This window comes from Girardinichthys multiradiatus, chromosome 10 (genome assembly GCF_021462225.1).
Source record: "Girardinichthys multiradiatus isolate DD_20200921_A chromosome 10, DD_fGirMul_XY1, whole genome shotgun sequence".
Lineage (NCBI taxonomy): Eukaryota > Metazoa > Chordata > Actinopteri > Cyprinodontiformes > Goodeidae > Girardinichthys > Girardinichthys multiradiatus.
Genome location: NC_061803.1, coordinates 2,614,887 through 2,630,779, shown reverse-complemented (window position 1 = coordinate 2,630,779; position 15,893 = coordinate 2,614,887). Strand labels below are relative to the sequence as shown.

Sequence of the window (15,893 nt, the reverse complement as noted above, 5' to 3'; positions counted from 1 at the left end):
ATCCATCCATCCATCCATCCATCATCCATCCATCATCCATCCATCCATCCATCTGTCCATCATCCATCCATCCATCCATCCATCATCCATCCATCTATCATCCATCATCCATCCATCCATCCATCCATCCGTCCATCCATCCATCCATCATCCATCCATCATCCATCCATCCATCCATCCATCCATCCATCATCCATCCATCATCCATCCATCCATCCATCTGTCCATCATCCATCCATCCATCCATCCATCATCCATCCATCCATCCGTCCATCATCCATCCATCTATCGGTCCATCAGACATTTTAGGTGGAAAAAACTTGTAAAACATAGAGTTAAGAAGAATTCAACTGGAACGGATGAAACCTGGAAAAATGTGCAAAAAATGCAGTGTGTTTCCAAACTCAATGAGCCAATGTGACTAATTATTGTGATCATTATTTTCTCCATTAATGATCAGCCCTAGCTGCTTGAGAACAAAACAATAAAGTTAGCCCCTCTTCCCCAACGTCCTCCATATTTGTATAAATGGGTCAGCTGGAGGCGGGTCCCCATATTGAATAGTTTTTGAGGCCTCATGGAATCTATGTCCAGCCCTGTTGAAGGTGGAAGTGTGGAGGTTCAGGATGTGTGTTTGTGCATCTGAACTCTTTTTTTTATTTTTATTTTTCAGTGCTGGTAAAACTTCTTACAGCTTTGGTGCTCATTGTTGTCAGACGCTTGAAGTTCCTGCAGCCGAGAATCCCGCTGATGCCGTGGGCCATCTTACCCGTAGAATACTCGATCTTTGTAGCCGGAGGGCAGAAAGAAATGCTCTGGGGGAGTTGTGGATACACACCACACCGCACATGTACAGTCAAAGTGATGCTCTGCTTCTGAATGTTAATCAACCAACAGGATCTCCTATGCAGCGTTCTACAAATAGCTGTGAAGAACTGTCTGCAGACATTTTTCGGGATTCTGCAGAGTTCAATTATCTGTTATGAACCAAAGGTCATTTTGGACTCTTCCTCTGATGCTATCGTGTTCAGGGTATATCAATGAAGAAGCTTGTCTTTGTAGCCTTACTTTGGCTGCCATGATTAATTACATAGTTTAAGAGTTTGTCCTGCAGATTCTATCTTTTTCTAATGTTCAAGTGGATTTTAAATCCATTGCTTGGAGCCTCTTTTTACCCGTTTTTCCAATCACTACACTTCAGTTTTCAGAAGGTGTAGCTAGAGCTGCACATATTCATGTTTTCTTTTGTGACTTTTCAGAGCAGAAAACTTTGCTTTAGTGTTTTTAAACCCATTTAGTGCTCTAAGTGCAGGAGCATGGTTGATACCTGTCAGCATCATGCTGAAACCTCCAGTGAGGCTTTCTTGTTCTTGGGCTGATGCACTTTGTCTGAGTGTCCAAGAGTGGAGGTTTCTTTTCTGGGCTGCAGCACGGCCATGATTAAACCATGAAGGCAGGTTGTGGCCACAAACTGCTAAGGGGAAAAATAATACAGAGGAGACTCTCATTTTCAAAGGATTTGGGCAAGAAATAACCTTAGTATCTGGGTCAGAATAGAATCAGTGAGGCTCAGATCCAGTGATTTAAAATTCTGCTGTGAGATTGCATGAGAGGGAGTTAAGGCAAAAGAGAGAGGGGGCTTTGGTCCTCAGGATGACTCACAAATTCAGCTGTAATCGGAACAGCAACACTTTTTGCATGGTCCTTTTAAATCCATTTGAAGTGTGAAGGAAGTTGTGTGGAAGAAACTTTTAGCAAAATCCAGGAAATTTAGGGTATTTTTTAACTTTTGTATTTTGGGAGGAGCCTCCTAAAATGAGCTGAATAGAAGGACATACAGTACCTTCAAATGTAACTTCAGTGTATTTTATTGGGATAATTATCAAGTGGGAAAAAACATGGTTTTCATTAGTTTTTACAAATAGAGAAATGAAAAGTGTGGCGTGCATTTGTGTTCTGCCCCCATTACCATAATGCACCAAAATAAAATCCATTTTCTTCAGGTGTCACCTATTTAAAGAAATGAATAGAGTGCACCTGTGTATAATTTAGTCTTAGCTTCAGTGTTTTTTAAGGGAACATAGTGAACAAACAGCATCACGAAGACCAAAGAACACAGCAGACATGGGAAATGTGATGGAAAACACAGATAGTTATGAAACAACAACCAAAAATCATCTCACTACTTTCAACTACAAGTTTCGCCCACGTGGCAAAGAGACTGAACACCATTGGTTTAGATCAAAGTATATTCATGTGTTAGACCGGCCTAGTCAAAGTCCAGGTCTAAATTTAATTGCGAATCTCTGCAAAGATAAAAAAAACTTGATGTCCACAGATGCTCTCCATTCAATCTGACTGAGCTGAAGCTATTTCCAAAGAAGAATTTACAAATGGTCCAGTCTCTTAATGGGGGATGAAAGCATAACCATGCCACACTTTTATTTGAGAAACATTTTGAAAACCATCTATCATTCTCCTTCCACTTTACAATTATGCAATTCTATGTTGGTCTGTCACATAAAAACCCAATAACATGTTGAGGTTAATATGTGACAGAATGAGAAAAGGTCTGACGAGTGTGAATACTTTTTAATTAAGCTGTAAAGTATTGACCCAGTGTTATGGATATTTAAAGATATTTTGTGGCATCCTAGAGGCCTTTATTGTTCATTTTCCGACAGCAGGCAGACAGGAAAGAGGGGCAGAGAGGAAGGAGGCATTCGGCAAAGGTCACCGGGTCCGGGACTCAAACCCAGGACGGCCGCATCAAGGACTATAACCTTTTAAACATGGTCGCGTATTCAACCCCTACACCACCAGCGCTGCGCCCTGGTAGGCTATTTAACACATTTAGGACCATTGACTGAAGCCTAAATCAGGAAGTATTGTAGTCATTCTGCAGCTGCCAAGAAAAGGATGGGCAGAACTGTCTGAAGCACATTAAAGGCTCTAGATTTGACCCAGTCAGGCACCCCTACAGGGAGATACTCTCTTTATCAAAGTGCTTACAGCCTTAACATTAATTATTTCCTCATCAGGGAATGTCTAACATTACTGATGCGCTCCTCCAAGGTGTTTCCCTGCCAACATTTCATTGATGTCATGCTATTTATTTCGTTCCCTCTGTTGCTCTGCAAGCCTCCTCAGGTTTTTGGCTGCTCCTGCATGCCTTGTTTTCTGTTCGCTGTCTCTCTCCTGTCGTCACTTCAAAAGGCTGCTAATGCTCACTTTAGAGGCGGCGGTCCCGCACGTCGAAGAAGGTGAAGCAGAGTGACAGCTAAGCTAAGCCGTGTCTGCAGGGAACAAATCTTCACAGAGGCAACATGAATGGGAGAGAGCAGCAGGTGCTGTCATCCAGCCAAACGTAGACTGAACAAACGTGGAGGAGAGAGATGGTGGAGGAAAACGCTTGGATACGCATTTTTTCACTATCTTGAGACTTTAGGAGGTTAAGAAATAGAAATGGGTTCCCTCGCCTTAATTGTCAAATGATGATGTCCAGAATTCTCATACATTAGGAAGAAATATCACTTTTAACTTGTCTTTCTGCCATTTTAGTTTTGCCTTCACTCTTTGCTTTAAGGGTGGTAAATATACAAGACTTCCAGGACTTTCCTTCGACAGCTGAAGCCAGATGTTTACATAAACCACATTAAAGTGACATAACATTTATCTACTCCCTGCCTGACATAAAATCTGCCTAAAAATCTCCTGTTTCAGGCCAGTTAGCATTACCAAAATTACTTCAATTTGCTAAAAGACAAAATAATGGAATCCTGAAGTTTACCTCCTATTTTTCAATATTTTTCTTTAACATTGCCTTTAATCTACATGACTTTTGGATTTCCTTCCACAAGCTTCTCATGATACTCGGCTGCAATTGTGGCCCATTCTTCCTGACAGAACCAGTGTAACTGGATCAGGTTTGTTAGCCACTTGCTCACACACATCTTTCAAGCTACGTCCAGTTTTTATTTTCTGGCACTGAGATAAGGTCTTAGTGATGGCCTCTCCAAAGCATAGACTTTGTTGCCTGAAGCCACTTTGTATCTAATCTGGTGGTCTGCTGAGGAACATTATTCATTTGGAAGACAGATATTTGTCCAAACGTTTACTTCCTACCTGATGTCTTGCGATTTTGCTCCACATAACGTCTTTTCTTCATGATGACAGGATTCAGGATGCAAATCCAGGACCTTCTTGCTGCAAGGCAAAGGTGCTGACCACCACACCATCATGCACACCATTTTTATAGTCAGTGTAACTAAATATCTGGCTTCACCCATAAATATACAAGCCTCCATTTGTGGTAGGACCAGCTCCTTCTACCCTCTCTCCACCACCAGGGTCCTAATCATTGTTAAGGTAGCCTCCTCTTCCTGTTCTGCTGACTTCCCTAAAGGATTAGCAGCAACCTCCACCTCCCTCAAAGTGATAGAGAAATCCAGCAACTCTCTTGAATTTTTGCTTTTTCATGTACATTTGCTGATACCGACCCATACTCCCTCTCACTATAAGCCCCCAACCTCTCCAAGCAGCAGGGCCTGGCTGATAAATCACCAGAATCAGAATCAGCTTTATTGCCAAGTTCGTACATACAAACAAGGAATTTGACTCCGGTACACTTTGCTCTCTGGTTTTTGTTTTTGCATTTCAGAATATACATATATACAATATACAAATATACACATATATAAATAAAAAATCATGAATGTTGTTCTGTAACTGTGGGTTGTTCTTCCTATGTTGGCCGAGGTTACTGGGAAGTCTCTGATCTTCCTCCTCGCTGCTCGTTTTCTTACCTCGTCAGTTTTTCACGGATAGATGTAAATATCTTTGCCTCATCAGCTTCCTGGCCGTATATGAGCTGCATTCAGCTAAAGATGTCAGCCATTTAAAAGATCCTTGCTGTGGTGAGCTGAACTGACAGAATTTTCCTTTTGTAACTCGGGTGGAAAAGAAATGGCAGTGTGTTTAACCCGACAGCTTTCTGCCTTGGCTGTCAAAGTAGAAGCATTAGGATAGTTTTCATCCTAAGCCTCTATTAAAGAACTTATCGAGAGCCGGTCCGACTGGCTGCAGCAGGACAGGCTCTGCTCACTAAACAAACCTGCACTCTGTGAACATAAGAGCACACACACATATTTACACACTTCTTGGAAAATGTTCCTGTAAACAAAATGCACCTTTCTGTAAGTGTAGAAAGCCATTAGCAGCTAATTTTAATGAGCAGGAATCAGTCCTGCTGGCAGCCAGGTTCACATTCATTTCATCTCAATCAAAAGCCACTTATGTATTTTTAATCCATTTCTTTTCTCCATGAATATTCAACAGCAGTTTTGTCGACTCTCTTGTGGTGAAATAAAACCAGCTGAAGTTTAAACATGCATCATAACTTTAAAATTAATATTTCAGTTGGTGCTGGAATTGAAGGAAAAAGCTACATTTTTTTCCTTTTTTGGTTCAATGAACAGAAATCTCACTGAATATTCACAAGGTTCTGTTTGACCTTCAAGTTTTTGCTCTGAAATTAATAAAATGTTGAACTGCCTTTATTTTTTTTAAATAAAAACTGCTCAATACCAGAGTCAGCATTTCTTTTTTTAACTCTGAGTCACACAGATGGGACTTAAAACAGACTGTGGTGCTGAGCAGAAGATTTTGGTTGATTTTCTCATTAATCTTCCTTTTTTTCAGTGATTTGTAGCTAGATTTTACATTTGGATAAAACATTTAAGCAAATCCAACAGATTCAAGTGTTAATAACTCCTACCTGAAAAGTAACATATAACATTTCTACCTGAAGGTAATAAAAAGTGATACATTCACAATTTTACACCAGCAAGGCAGAAGTTTCATTATTCATGAAAGCCTCCTGAACAATACTAAATTATAAAAGTAATTACTTCATCCAAAACTGAAAACATGAAGTATTTATCTTGTTGGCTAGTATCCTGCTTGCTGTTAGCCTCGCTTGTTCAGTTTTTAAAGACATTTTGGATAGAGCAAATAAATTCTTAATATATGGGACAAAGTTACTCTTTTCAGATGAGAAAAAAGATTTTTGTTCTGAAATTGATGAATGTAGCAAGCATGTTCGACTGGTTTTGTAGCATGTTTAGCTTTTATTGTTGAGCCTTTTTTCAACTAATTGAAAAGTATGGATTTTACTTTTTAATAAGGAATACTCTTTTGAATACATAGGTCCAGTAATATTGGTATTTGCTACACTGAGAATTGCCAACGTTGTGTCTCAAGTGATGGTTTTGGTTTTATTTGCTCTTTCCCAGTTTTTTGTGGCTTTTGGAACTGACTCATAAATTCTGTATTTTGGATTTCCAATAGGGGAAAAAAAATAACCTGCAAAACTTGAGCCCCCTAACTTTACTACCTTGGATATATTTCTAAAAGGGATGTTTTTGCTCTGTTTTTTAAATTATTCGCTTCCCCACAGGCTCTGAAATTTTAACAGAACAAAGAAACCAATTATGACAATGATAAGATGTGTAAAAACCAACGATAACAGCTCTTATATAATTATAATAGACCTCATCCAGTTTACAGGATACACCATAAAGCTTGTAAAAACAAACTGTGCTTGTATAAGCTGGTAGGAAACAGTTTCTTATCCTGTCATGACATGTTTATGTGGGACTAAGCATATATGAAATATATGAAATAAAATGTAACATTATGTATATTTTATGTTTATTGGGATGAAGGCTGTAAAAGGTGTTGCTGCGTGAGAACTGTGACGGTCACGTCTCGTTTTCTTAATGGTCACCTGACCATTTTGGGATGGAAGTTCAGTTCAGTATACACAATACATGAGTGCCCCCAAGTGGTTAGATAATTATTAACTTAACTTAACTTAACTTAACTTAACTTAACTTAACTTAACTTAACTTAACTTAACTTAACTTAATGAAGCATTAGGTCCGACTCCCCTGCCATGTTAGCCACTTAATGCTAAGGTGAAAGAAACTTCATCAGTGCAGATAGAGCAGCTGCATAGTGCATCAGTAACATTAATATTATATATTATTATATCAGGACAATGCCACGATATTTGCATAGCTTATGTATGTTTCATAGCAGTGGTGCATATCTATGATATTTGTTGCCCCTCTGGTTTACAACTTTGTTACAAAAAAATTATTTAAGACATGTCCAAAATAAATCTGTGGCAGCCTGCTTTTGCTGGAGATCTTGTAGATCTTACAGTTGTTTGAATTCTTTTTTAAGCAAAATTTTTAATTTTGCAAAATTAAATAAAATCAACATAGACAACTGAAGATTATGTCAGGTCATGCATGTTATAAACAAGTAATTGTACTTCATCTTGCCCCCAGATGAGCAGCAAACGCTCAAGCAGTTTCCGACGGGCCATCGCCAACGGCCGTCGCACCCTGCAGAGGGAAATCTTGCTGGACGAGACGGGCCTTGGGCTGTACAAACGCTTTGTCCGTTATGTGGCCTATGAGATCCTGCCTTGTGAGACGGACCGGCGCTGGTACTTCCACCAAAACCGCCTTTGTCCTCCGCCCGTCTTCATCGCCGTTGTCACGATCGTCCAGGTTGGAGGACACACTATGAGTTTTTTTTGGGTCCTTGGATACGTGATACAGTGATGTGCACATTTAAAGTACTGATCATTTTCACCCTCTGGTTCAGACATGCTCACAGCACGTTTTGTTTTAGTTGAGACTCCTGCTGTCTATGGTACAAACAATCCTGTTTTCTGAGTTGTTCCCTTTGAAAAGATTTCCTGCTTTTGATCACAAGCTTTTACTTTGAGCTTCAAATGAGCCTGTAACCCAATCGGGAGCCAGAGACTTAGAATGTGCAGCTTAATGCTGAGATCCTCAGTCAGTCCTGATGCAAGAATTTTGTAGACACTGACTTTGGATCTTGGAAACCCTGTCAGTAAGCACCGTGGGCACCAAAGATACATTAACTGATCTATTGTGGTACATTTGGAAAATTTAAAAAAGACTTGGAAGCCGTCACAGGCCACAGGGAACATAATCAACAAAACTTCTTAATTTTCCCTGAAATCATCAGAATGTTTTAGGAAGGAAAGGCAAGTCATCTTAAAATGCCACCAAATGGTGCTGAATGGACTATGATGACAATGAGAATATGATAATAACTGCTCACATTCATTTTAATTCACAGAGACAATGAGCCATTATTCTATGAAAAGAAATTAATGGAACTGAACCAGCTGTGTCTTTTTTTTCCTGCAGGCTGTAATTGTCTCCACAAGTCTAATAAACATCAGCTGAGGAATACAGAAAAACACTAAAATGTCACATCTTTCAGAAAGTACAATAGGTTCTTGTTTAGCAGAGCACTTTCTGCATCTAATCAGCTTTTAAACATGGCTGGCGTGTCCTCCATGTTGCAGATAATCGTGTTCATGTGCTATGGCATCATGCTTAACAAGTGGGTTCTGCAGACCTATCAGCCGGACTTCATGAAGAGCCCGCTGGTCTACCATCCCGGTCACCGTGCACAAGTGTGGCGCTTCTTCAGCTACATGTTTATGCATGTTGGGTATGTTGACATGCTCCTCTTTCCTCATCTTTATTATCTGTAATAGACTAAACTGTGGAAGCAACTTGAATCATCTTTAAAACTTATTTTCTCTGCAGTTTAGAGCAGCTGGGATTTAATGCTTTGCTGCAGCTGATGATCGGCGTTCCTCTTGAAATGGTCCATGGCATCTTACGAATAAGTTTACTTTACATGGCAGGAGTCCTGGCTGGTGAGTGTCATTCTGGGATAAGTGCATACTGACATAAACAAGCTTTAATATTAAAATAAAAGACACATTATCATATTAGTAATGCTGAATTAGCTAAACACAATTTTATGGTGTTTAGAAACAGTACATTATTTAATTTAGGTGACTTTGTCTGCAGTGTTAGCTGTTTGTATTTGTTGTGTCAGTTTTAGTTAAGAGTCTCACCGGACATTACCGAAATACAGTGTTGTACATCCACGTATGCATGGTGGAGAACATTCAACCTCCATGCAGAACGACCCCAGGCTGGGATTTGAACCCAGGTCCTTCTGGCTTCAAGGCTGTGGTGCTATCAACTGTGTACACCGAATAATGTTTTTAACTAAATCATCTCTGGCAAAGTTACTTCTTTCCTTAAAAATCTCTTTAAAATAAATGTGCCCTAAAATATATTTTAGATGAATTCTTACTTTGTAAGTTTCTAGGAACTTCTAATTAGTAATGTTTGACTTTCTGCTTTCCTGGGGTGAAAATATGTCTTGAAAAGTTGGTCTTGGCACCACAGACAGTGAGAGCTCAAATAAATCTGTCTAGACTCTGTTAATGGTTTTAAAAACCAGTAAAAGATCTTTAGTTTAGATAGGTTACTACTGTCTAATATTTGCTCTCCTGTTTACGGGAGCAAATATTCTCATCTGTGAAATGTGCTATATAAAATAAGATTTACCTACTTCCTAATTTAAACAATTTGAACATTACCATATTTTATACAAGGTCTGGCGTTCTCTGCCTGGAAACCTAAAATGGCTCATCATTGTCTCTTTCAATCGGATCAAAAACATTATGTCTAAATCAACGGGAAAATCGTCAGACTCAAAACCCACCTGCTTCCATGGTCCTCTTTGTCCCCAGACCTAAATCCTGTAGAAAACCTGTGGATTGAGCTGAAAAGATGAGAACATAAGACAGGTACTGGGAGTCCAAATGATCTGGAGAGACCAAGGATCACAGATCCATTTGTGTGCTCTGATTTGCAAAAGGAGGGTTGTATAAAACTTTGATAGTAGCGGTATAAATAATTGTGCTACCAGTAATTGTTTTATACAAAATAATAATTATTTTATCATCTGATTGCAGTGGAGTATGTGTATTTCTTTACTCAGAATGCAGCGCATCTGTAGTGACCTACTTTATTTTTTCATTATCGTTTATACACCGTCTGGTCTGTCTGACATGTTCTGTGTACTGGGTTTGTTGGGATTAGATTACTGGCAGTGTTGGCCTAGTAAAACCCCAGGAGCTGCTTTCTTTTGGCACAAAAACTTCCATGACTGCCTTGTTTTTAGTCTGAACCTCACACAGTAGGTGCTGAATTTGAATACAGGTTAAGTCAAAGTGAGCGCTTCAGCCCCCGTAGGAAAGAAAGCTTTTTAACTTAAACCTCATTCAAAAGCAGATTTTCAAACCTTTAAATTCAGTTTCTGTTCAGCTCTGTTTTATTTAAAAAGCTGAAAGCATCTCAGGGAAAATTATAGCAAGCAAACTCAAACCGAATTCGTATGCTCAATCAAATTTTAAACATTAAATCAACGCTGAGAGGACAGCGTTGCAACATTTACTTCATTCTTCCTCACTGGAACGGTTCCTGTCCTGGATTTTATAAATCTTTTTCAGCTCATAATGTGACTACTGTTGAAAACAGTGATATTGTGCTATATTTATCTTATCTCGTAACATGATTATCAAGCTTTTCTCTCCATCCGACTAAAAATCCAAATTCCCTCTTCCATTTTCTCCTGCGTCTCCTCTGCTCATACTAAAATGTAGTTAAAGCAGCTCAGAAATCTGTGTGCTAAAAGAGCCCTGCTCCTGTCTGCACTTGCATGAACACACACCGTTAAAGCTCATGAATTATTGGACCTTTGATTCATTCTCAGCATTGATGACAGCGAGGAAGCGAGCCCATCTTGAACTCGAAGAAAAAAATCTGAGACTGACGCAGGGTTTTTCTCTGCAGAATTAGCTGCCGAAGTTTGACTTGTTGTTGTTCTGAGATTTAAGCTGCAGCTCAAACTGAAAAGAAGGATAAAGCATTGAAGAGATCAGATGTCGTTGCAGTCATTCCCTCAGAAAATGTTTGCTTTAAATTCTTTACAACCTGACTACACATTCAACTTTCTAACCGTTTGAAATAACATTTTACTTCTTTCAACCTTCAGTTGAGGAGGAGTTAATTTTTAATTCTGGTCACAATATAAATGAAGAATATAAAACAGATAATTTCATTCTTGATGCTTGGCCCATATTACACATCTGCAAGCTCAACATAAAATCCCAGGGAGTACACAAAACAACAGTCATGGGGAGTTGCGTTTAGTCAGAGACTCAAGTGCTGTGACCTAAAATTGGATCAGAAGAGCCGTTTCTCTTATATTAGTCTTTTTAAGATATTCTTGCAGGATTTAGAAGGCTGCTTGGCTTCTCGTTTCATGTCAAGAGGTCTTTTTTGTCATATTCTTAGATGATCAAATGCTTGAAAAAGACTCTTCAATTGTTCTTTGCTGAGTTTGACAGCAGCAGGAAAGTAGGATCATATCTGCATTTTCATTTCTCGGACACACAAGCACCTGTGTGTCTGAATAGGTGGTGCCTTTTTTCCTACCTCTCCAGGTTGACTTTGTTTTTCATAAGTCAAAACCTTTCTGTGCAAATGGATGTTATAAATAACCCATCGCTTTAGATCACACTTGATTTTTCCTTCCCCCACTTTTTTTTGCCTATGGCTCACTCATGTTTTTATTCATTAAGCCTTGTTTTTGCTCATGAGTTCTATCATGTAGACTGTGCAGGCATGTTGCTTGTTATTTTTGTAGGTCAGCACAGCTTTCAAGTTATAGCAGCCCTCAATGGGTGGATTTATAGAGCAATGTGCCGCAGGTATTATGCTTCTATATGTTTGGTGTAACTTTGCTAGAATGTCTTTCCAGCAGGAAATGTTTTCAAAGCCAAGAGAAATCCTTTTTTAGAAGATTCTTTAAATAATGTGAAAGTCTAAAACTGTTCTCTTAATTGCATATAGTTCACAAGCATGAACGCAGATCTCTGTGGGAAAAACTTCAAAAAAGATGGGCCAGAAGCCGTTTTTTAAATCTATAGCCTGATACACCTGTTCTGCACTGTTCTGTGTTAGCTGAAAATAAAAAATAAAGTTGGGCTCTGGACAGTTTGTCCTTGAGCCTGTGCTGACAAAAGGAACAGTTCTGTAATTACTTTACAGCAGTGCCGTTGTGGACCTTGGTCCTTGTCCTTGATCATTTCGCATCCACTGAGTGGTTCTTCAGAGCTCTGCAGCACAGAGAGGATGAAGAGCTGCACTTGTGTTGGGCAACAACTTGACTCAGTTTCTGTCTCTGTGGACAAGATCCATCTTGATTGTTTAGTCGTGTTCAGCTTATCTTGAGCTGCACATTAAAAACGTAGCAGTAGTAGTTATTTTCTGTCTTCTTCATGTTTTTTTCTGCCTTTTGTATGATTTCTTCCCTCAGGTCATAAACTCCTTGAGCCGTCTCTATGTGTTTCAGGACATCAACAGGTGCCAAAACATAATGTTTTTCCTCATATCCCAGTTTGAGCCTCAGGGTGTCTGCCTCCTTTCACACCTCATGCTTTTGACAAGCCAAATCATCCTTAAAAGCAAGAGAGGCTTCTGGAAATATGCTCTGCTCAGGCTGGATATGAGAGTGATATTTGTTACTTTTTCCTCCTGTTTGTTGCTTGTCAGCATTTGCTCCGCAGTCTTTAAAGTGACACAGCGTAGATCTGGGATAAAACCTTCACTTTGAATTATCTGATTTTTGTCACCCAGTTTATACTTGAAAGAGGAAGTGCTGTCATCTCAACAAGAGCTCATGATTTCACAATGAGTCAGAGAGAAAAATCAAGCATGAAGGCCCCTTAGCAACAAATTATACAAACTGGGCTTTGGTCCCCATGACGTCCATTGGACTTGAGAATGATGTTGAATATATGGTCCTAAATATCTAATATAAGCAAGTGTATACAAAGATACATGAGGTGTGACTGAGATTGGTGATGGATATTTGTGAAATGACTCCTTGTTGATATAAGTCCTCTGTTGCTAGCTAATTAATGGGGACCTAACTGAGAAGCACCATGCCCGGTTATATTTTATGTTTAAGCCTTCAGCATTTGAGTAATGTTGCCCAGGTATCAGGCAGCGGGAATGCGGCATTGTCAGGTTTCTGTTGCTGCAAACGGATCTGCTGAAATGTCCTAATTTAGTCCTCAGATTTCTAATCGTCTGTGTCCGTTTTACTGTTACATAAATGGAGAATGTTTGATAACTGCTCAGAGTAAATGTTGAGGAGAGGTGAGGCGATTATATCTGCTGTTAATGAGAAGATGGACTTGGTGCCTCGCCAAAAGTGGCTTTGTCTATTGTGTATTTCGCTTATGTTTGATGGTTAGTTGAGACATACAAGCTGCACTGTCTGCAATGCTGTGATTATTCTGTAATGTCTTAAGGCTTGAAATGGGTCTTTGGGATGGATTTTGTGCACTGTGTGGTTTTTGTTTTTTAGGAATGAAAATGTGTTGTAAATGCTAAACCTTGCTGTTTTTCATCTTGCCTCTCTTATTGTACAGAAGCTGAGAACAGTCGTTTTTGCTGTTGCTTATTTTGATGTGATTTCATCAACATCATGAATTAAATGCTCCATTATCTTCTGACAGCGGAGGTATTTTTATCTTGTTATCTCAAGAAAATAATGTTCATTTCCTTGAGATTAGAACTCATTGTTTTTCACAGGATCTCATGATGATTGTGGTGCCTTAAAATGGTTCTTCTATCAGACTCAGTTTTATCCTCCAGCGTCGCTGTCATCTCTCGTGGTCTGATAGATTGTCAGAATGCCTGTCCTGATTTCTGATTATTGTTTTGATTTGTTGGGGTTTTAAAATTATTTCTAGTAATCATGAGAAAACAAGCTTTTCTAGGTCGACAGTTAATTTGAAAAAGCAAAGAAGAAACATGATGGTGGTTTGTTTTTGACTCTGCTGTGGCGATATTTGAAAGCAGGGTGATCTGTTTGGCTGAAGGTGAATCTGAGACTGTAAGGAGAGCCGTAGGTGACTTTGAGACACGAGGGGTCCTTTGTGTGTGTGTGTGTGTGTGTGTGTGTGTGTGTGTGTGTGTGTGTGTGTGTGTGTGTGTGTGTGTGTGTGTGTGTGTGTGTGTGTTGCTTTGTGAATATCATTTCTCGCTTGCTGTGACATTGACAGCCTGCTGTTGGAGTGTTTGTGGCTGTGGTGTTGTGGTGACTCACGGACAAGGTCAGTTTTCTGTGCTTGGAGCCAGTGTTTACACAGCTGCCTAGGACCGAATGAGCTCAAACTCTTGAGTTCTGTGGAGCGGATGGTTCTGGTTCTGATGTACTCTCGGGTGTGTAACTGAGCTGTGAGTGAGGAAGCAGTGTGACCTTGCCGTGTTGTAGAGCATGCCAGCGTGATTATGATAATTCCCAATCCCCCTCCTCCATTTAACCCCGCAGCCACCTCAGCCTGGTGGTGACACCAAGCTCACTTCCTCTCCAAGCGTCTGCTGCCACATTGATAAAGGGCTCCTACACAGTCTGCAGAACTATGGACCTTTTAACCCTACACTGTATGGAATAAGAAACTAAAATATGGAAAATATACAGGTCCTTCTCAAAATATTAGCATATTGTGATAAAGTTCATTATTTTCCATGATGTCATGATGAAAATTTAACATTCATATATTTTAGATTCATTGCACACTAACTGAAATATTTCAGGTCTTTTATTGTCTTAATACGGATGATTTTGGCATACAGCTCATGAAAACCCAAAATTCCTATCTCACAAAATTAGCATATTTAATCCGACCAATAAAAGAAAAGTGTTTTTAATACAAAAAACGTCAACCTTCAAATAATCATGTACAGTTATGCACTCAATACTTGGTCGGGAATCCTTTGGCAGAAATGACTGCTTCAATGCGGCGTGGCATGGAGGCAATCAGCCTGTGGCACTGAGGTCTTATGGAGGCCCAGGATGCTTCGATAGCGGCCTTTAGCTCATCCAGAGTGTTGGGTCTTGAGTCTCTCAACGTTCTCTTCACAATATCCCACAGATTCTCTATGGGGTTCAGGTCAGGAGAGTTGGCAGGCCAATTGAGCACAGTGATACCATGGTCAGTAAACCATTTACCAGTGGTTTTGGCACTGTGAGCAGGTGCCAGGTCGTGTTGAAAAAATGAAATCTTCATCTCCATAAAGCTTTTCAGCAGATGGAAGCATGAAGTGCTCCAAAATCTCCTGATAGCTAGCTGCATTGACCCTGCCCTTGATAAAACACAGTGGACCAACACCAGCAGCTGACACGGCACCCCAGACCATCACTGACTGTGGGTACTTGACACTGGACTTCTGGCATTTTGGCATTTCCTTCTCCCCAGTCTTCCTCCAGACTCTGGCACCTTGATTTCCGAATGACATGCAGAATTTGCTTTCATCTGAAAAAAGTACTTTGGACCACTGAGCAACAGTCCAGTGCTGCTTCTCTGTAGCCCAGGTCAGGCGCTTCTGCCGCTGTTTCTGGTTCAAAAGTGGCTTGACCTGGGGAATGCGGCACCTGTAGCCCATTTCCTGCACACGCCTGTGCACGGTGGCTCTGGATGTTTCTACTCCAGACTCAGTCCACTGCTTCCGCAGGTCCCCCAAGGTCTGGAATCGGCCCTTCTCCACAATCTTCCTCAGGGTCCGGTCACCTCTTCTCGTTGTGCAGCGTTTTCTGCCACACTTTTTCCTTCCCACAGACTTCCCACTGAGGTGCCTTGATACAGCACTCTGGGAACAGCCTATTTGTTCAGAAATTTCTTTCTGTGTCTTACCCTCTTGCTTGAGGGTGTCAATAGTGGCCTTCTGGACAGCAGTCAGGTCGGCAGTCTTACCCATGATTGGGGTTTTGAGTGATGAACCAGGCTGGGAGTTTTAAAGGCCTCAGGAATCTTTTGCAGGTGTTTAGAGTTAACTCGTTGATTCAGATGATTAGGTTCATAGCTCGTTTAGAGACCCTTTTAATGATATGCTAATTTTGTG

At 40.2% G+C, this 15,893-nt stretch overlaps 1 protein-coding gene across 3 annotated transcripts in view; it reads left to right on the top strand.

Moving 5' to 3' along the window:
* The window catches only part of rhbdl1 (rhomboid, veinlet-like 1 (Drosophila)), a 57,866-nt gene that overhangs the window by 17,463 nt on the left and 24,510 nt on the right, over nucleotides 1-15,893 (top strand). For 2 of the 3 annotated variants that reach the window (XM_047377886.1, XM_047377885.1), the window contains 3 exons: nucleotides 7,356-7,580; nucleotides 8,414-8,562; nucleotides 8,661-8,773. In XM_047377886.1, the coding sequence (XP_047233842.1) occupies nucleotides 7,356-7,580; nucleotides 8,414-8,562; nucleotides 8,661-8,773 (487 nt within the window). Of the gene's footprint in view, nucleotides 1-2,726; nucleotides 2,836-7,355; nucleotides 7,581-8,413; nucleotides 8,563-8,660; nucleotides 8,774-15,893 lie in introns of those variants that run through there. The other variant, XM_047377887.1, reaches the window with a different exon arrangement.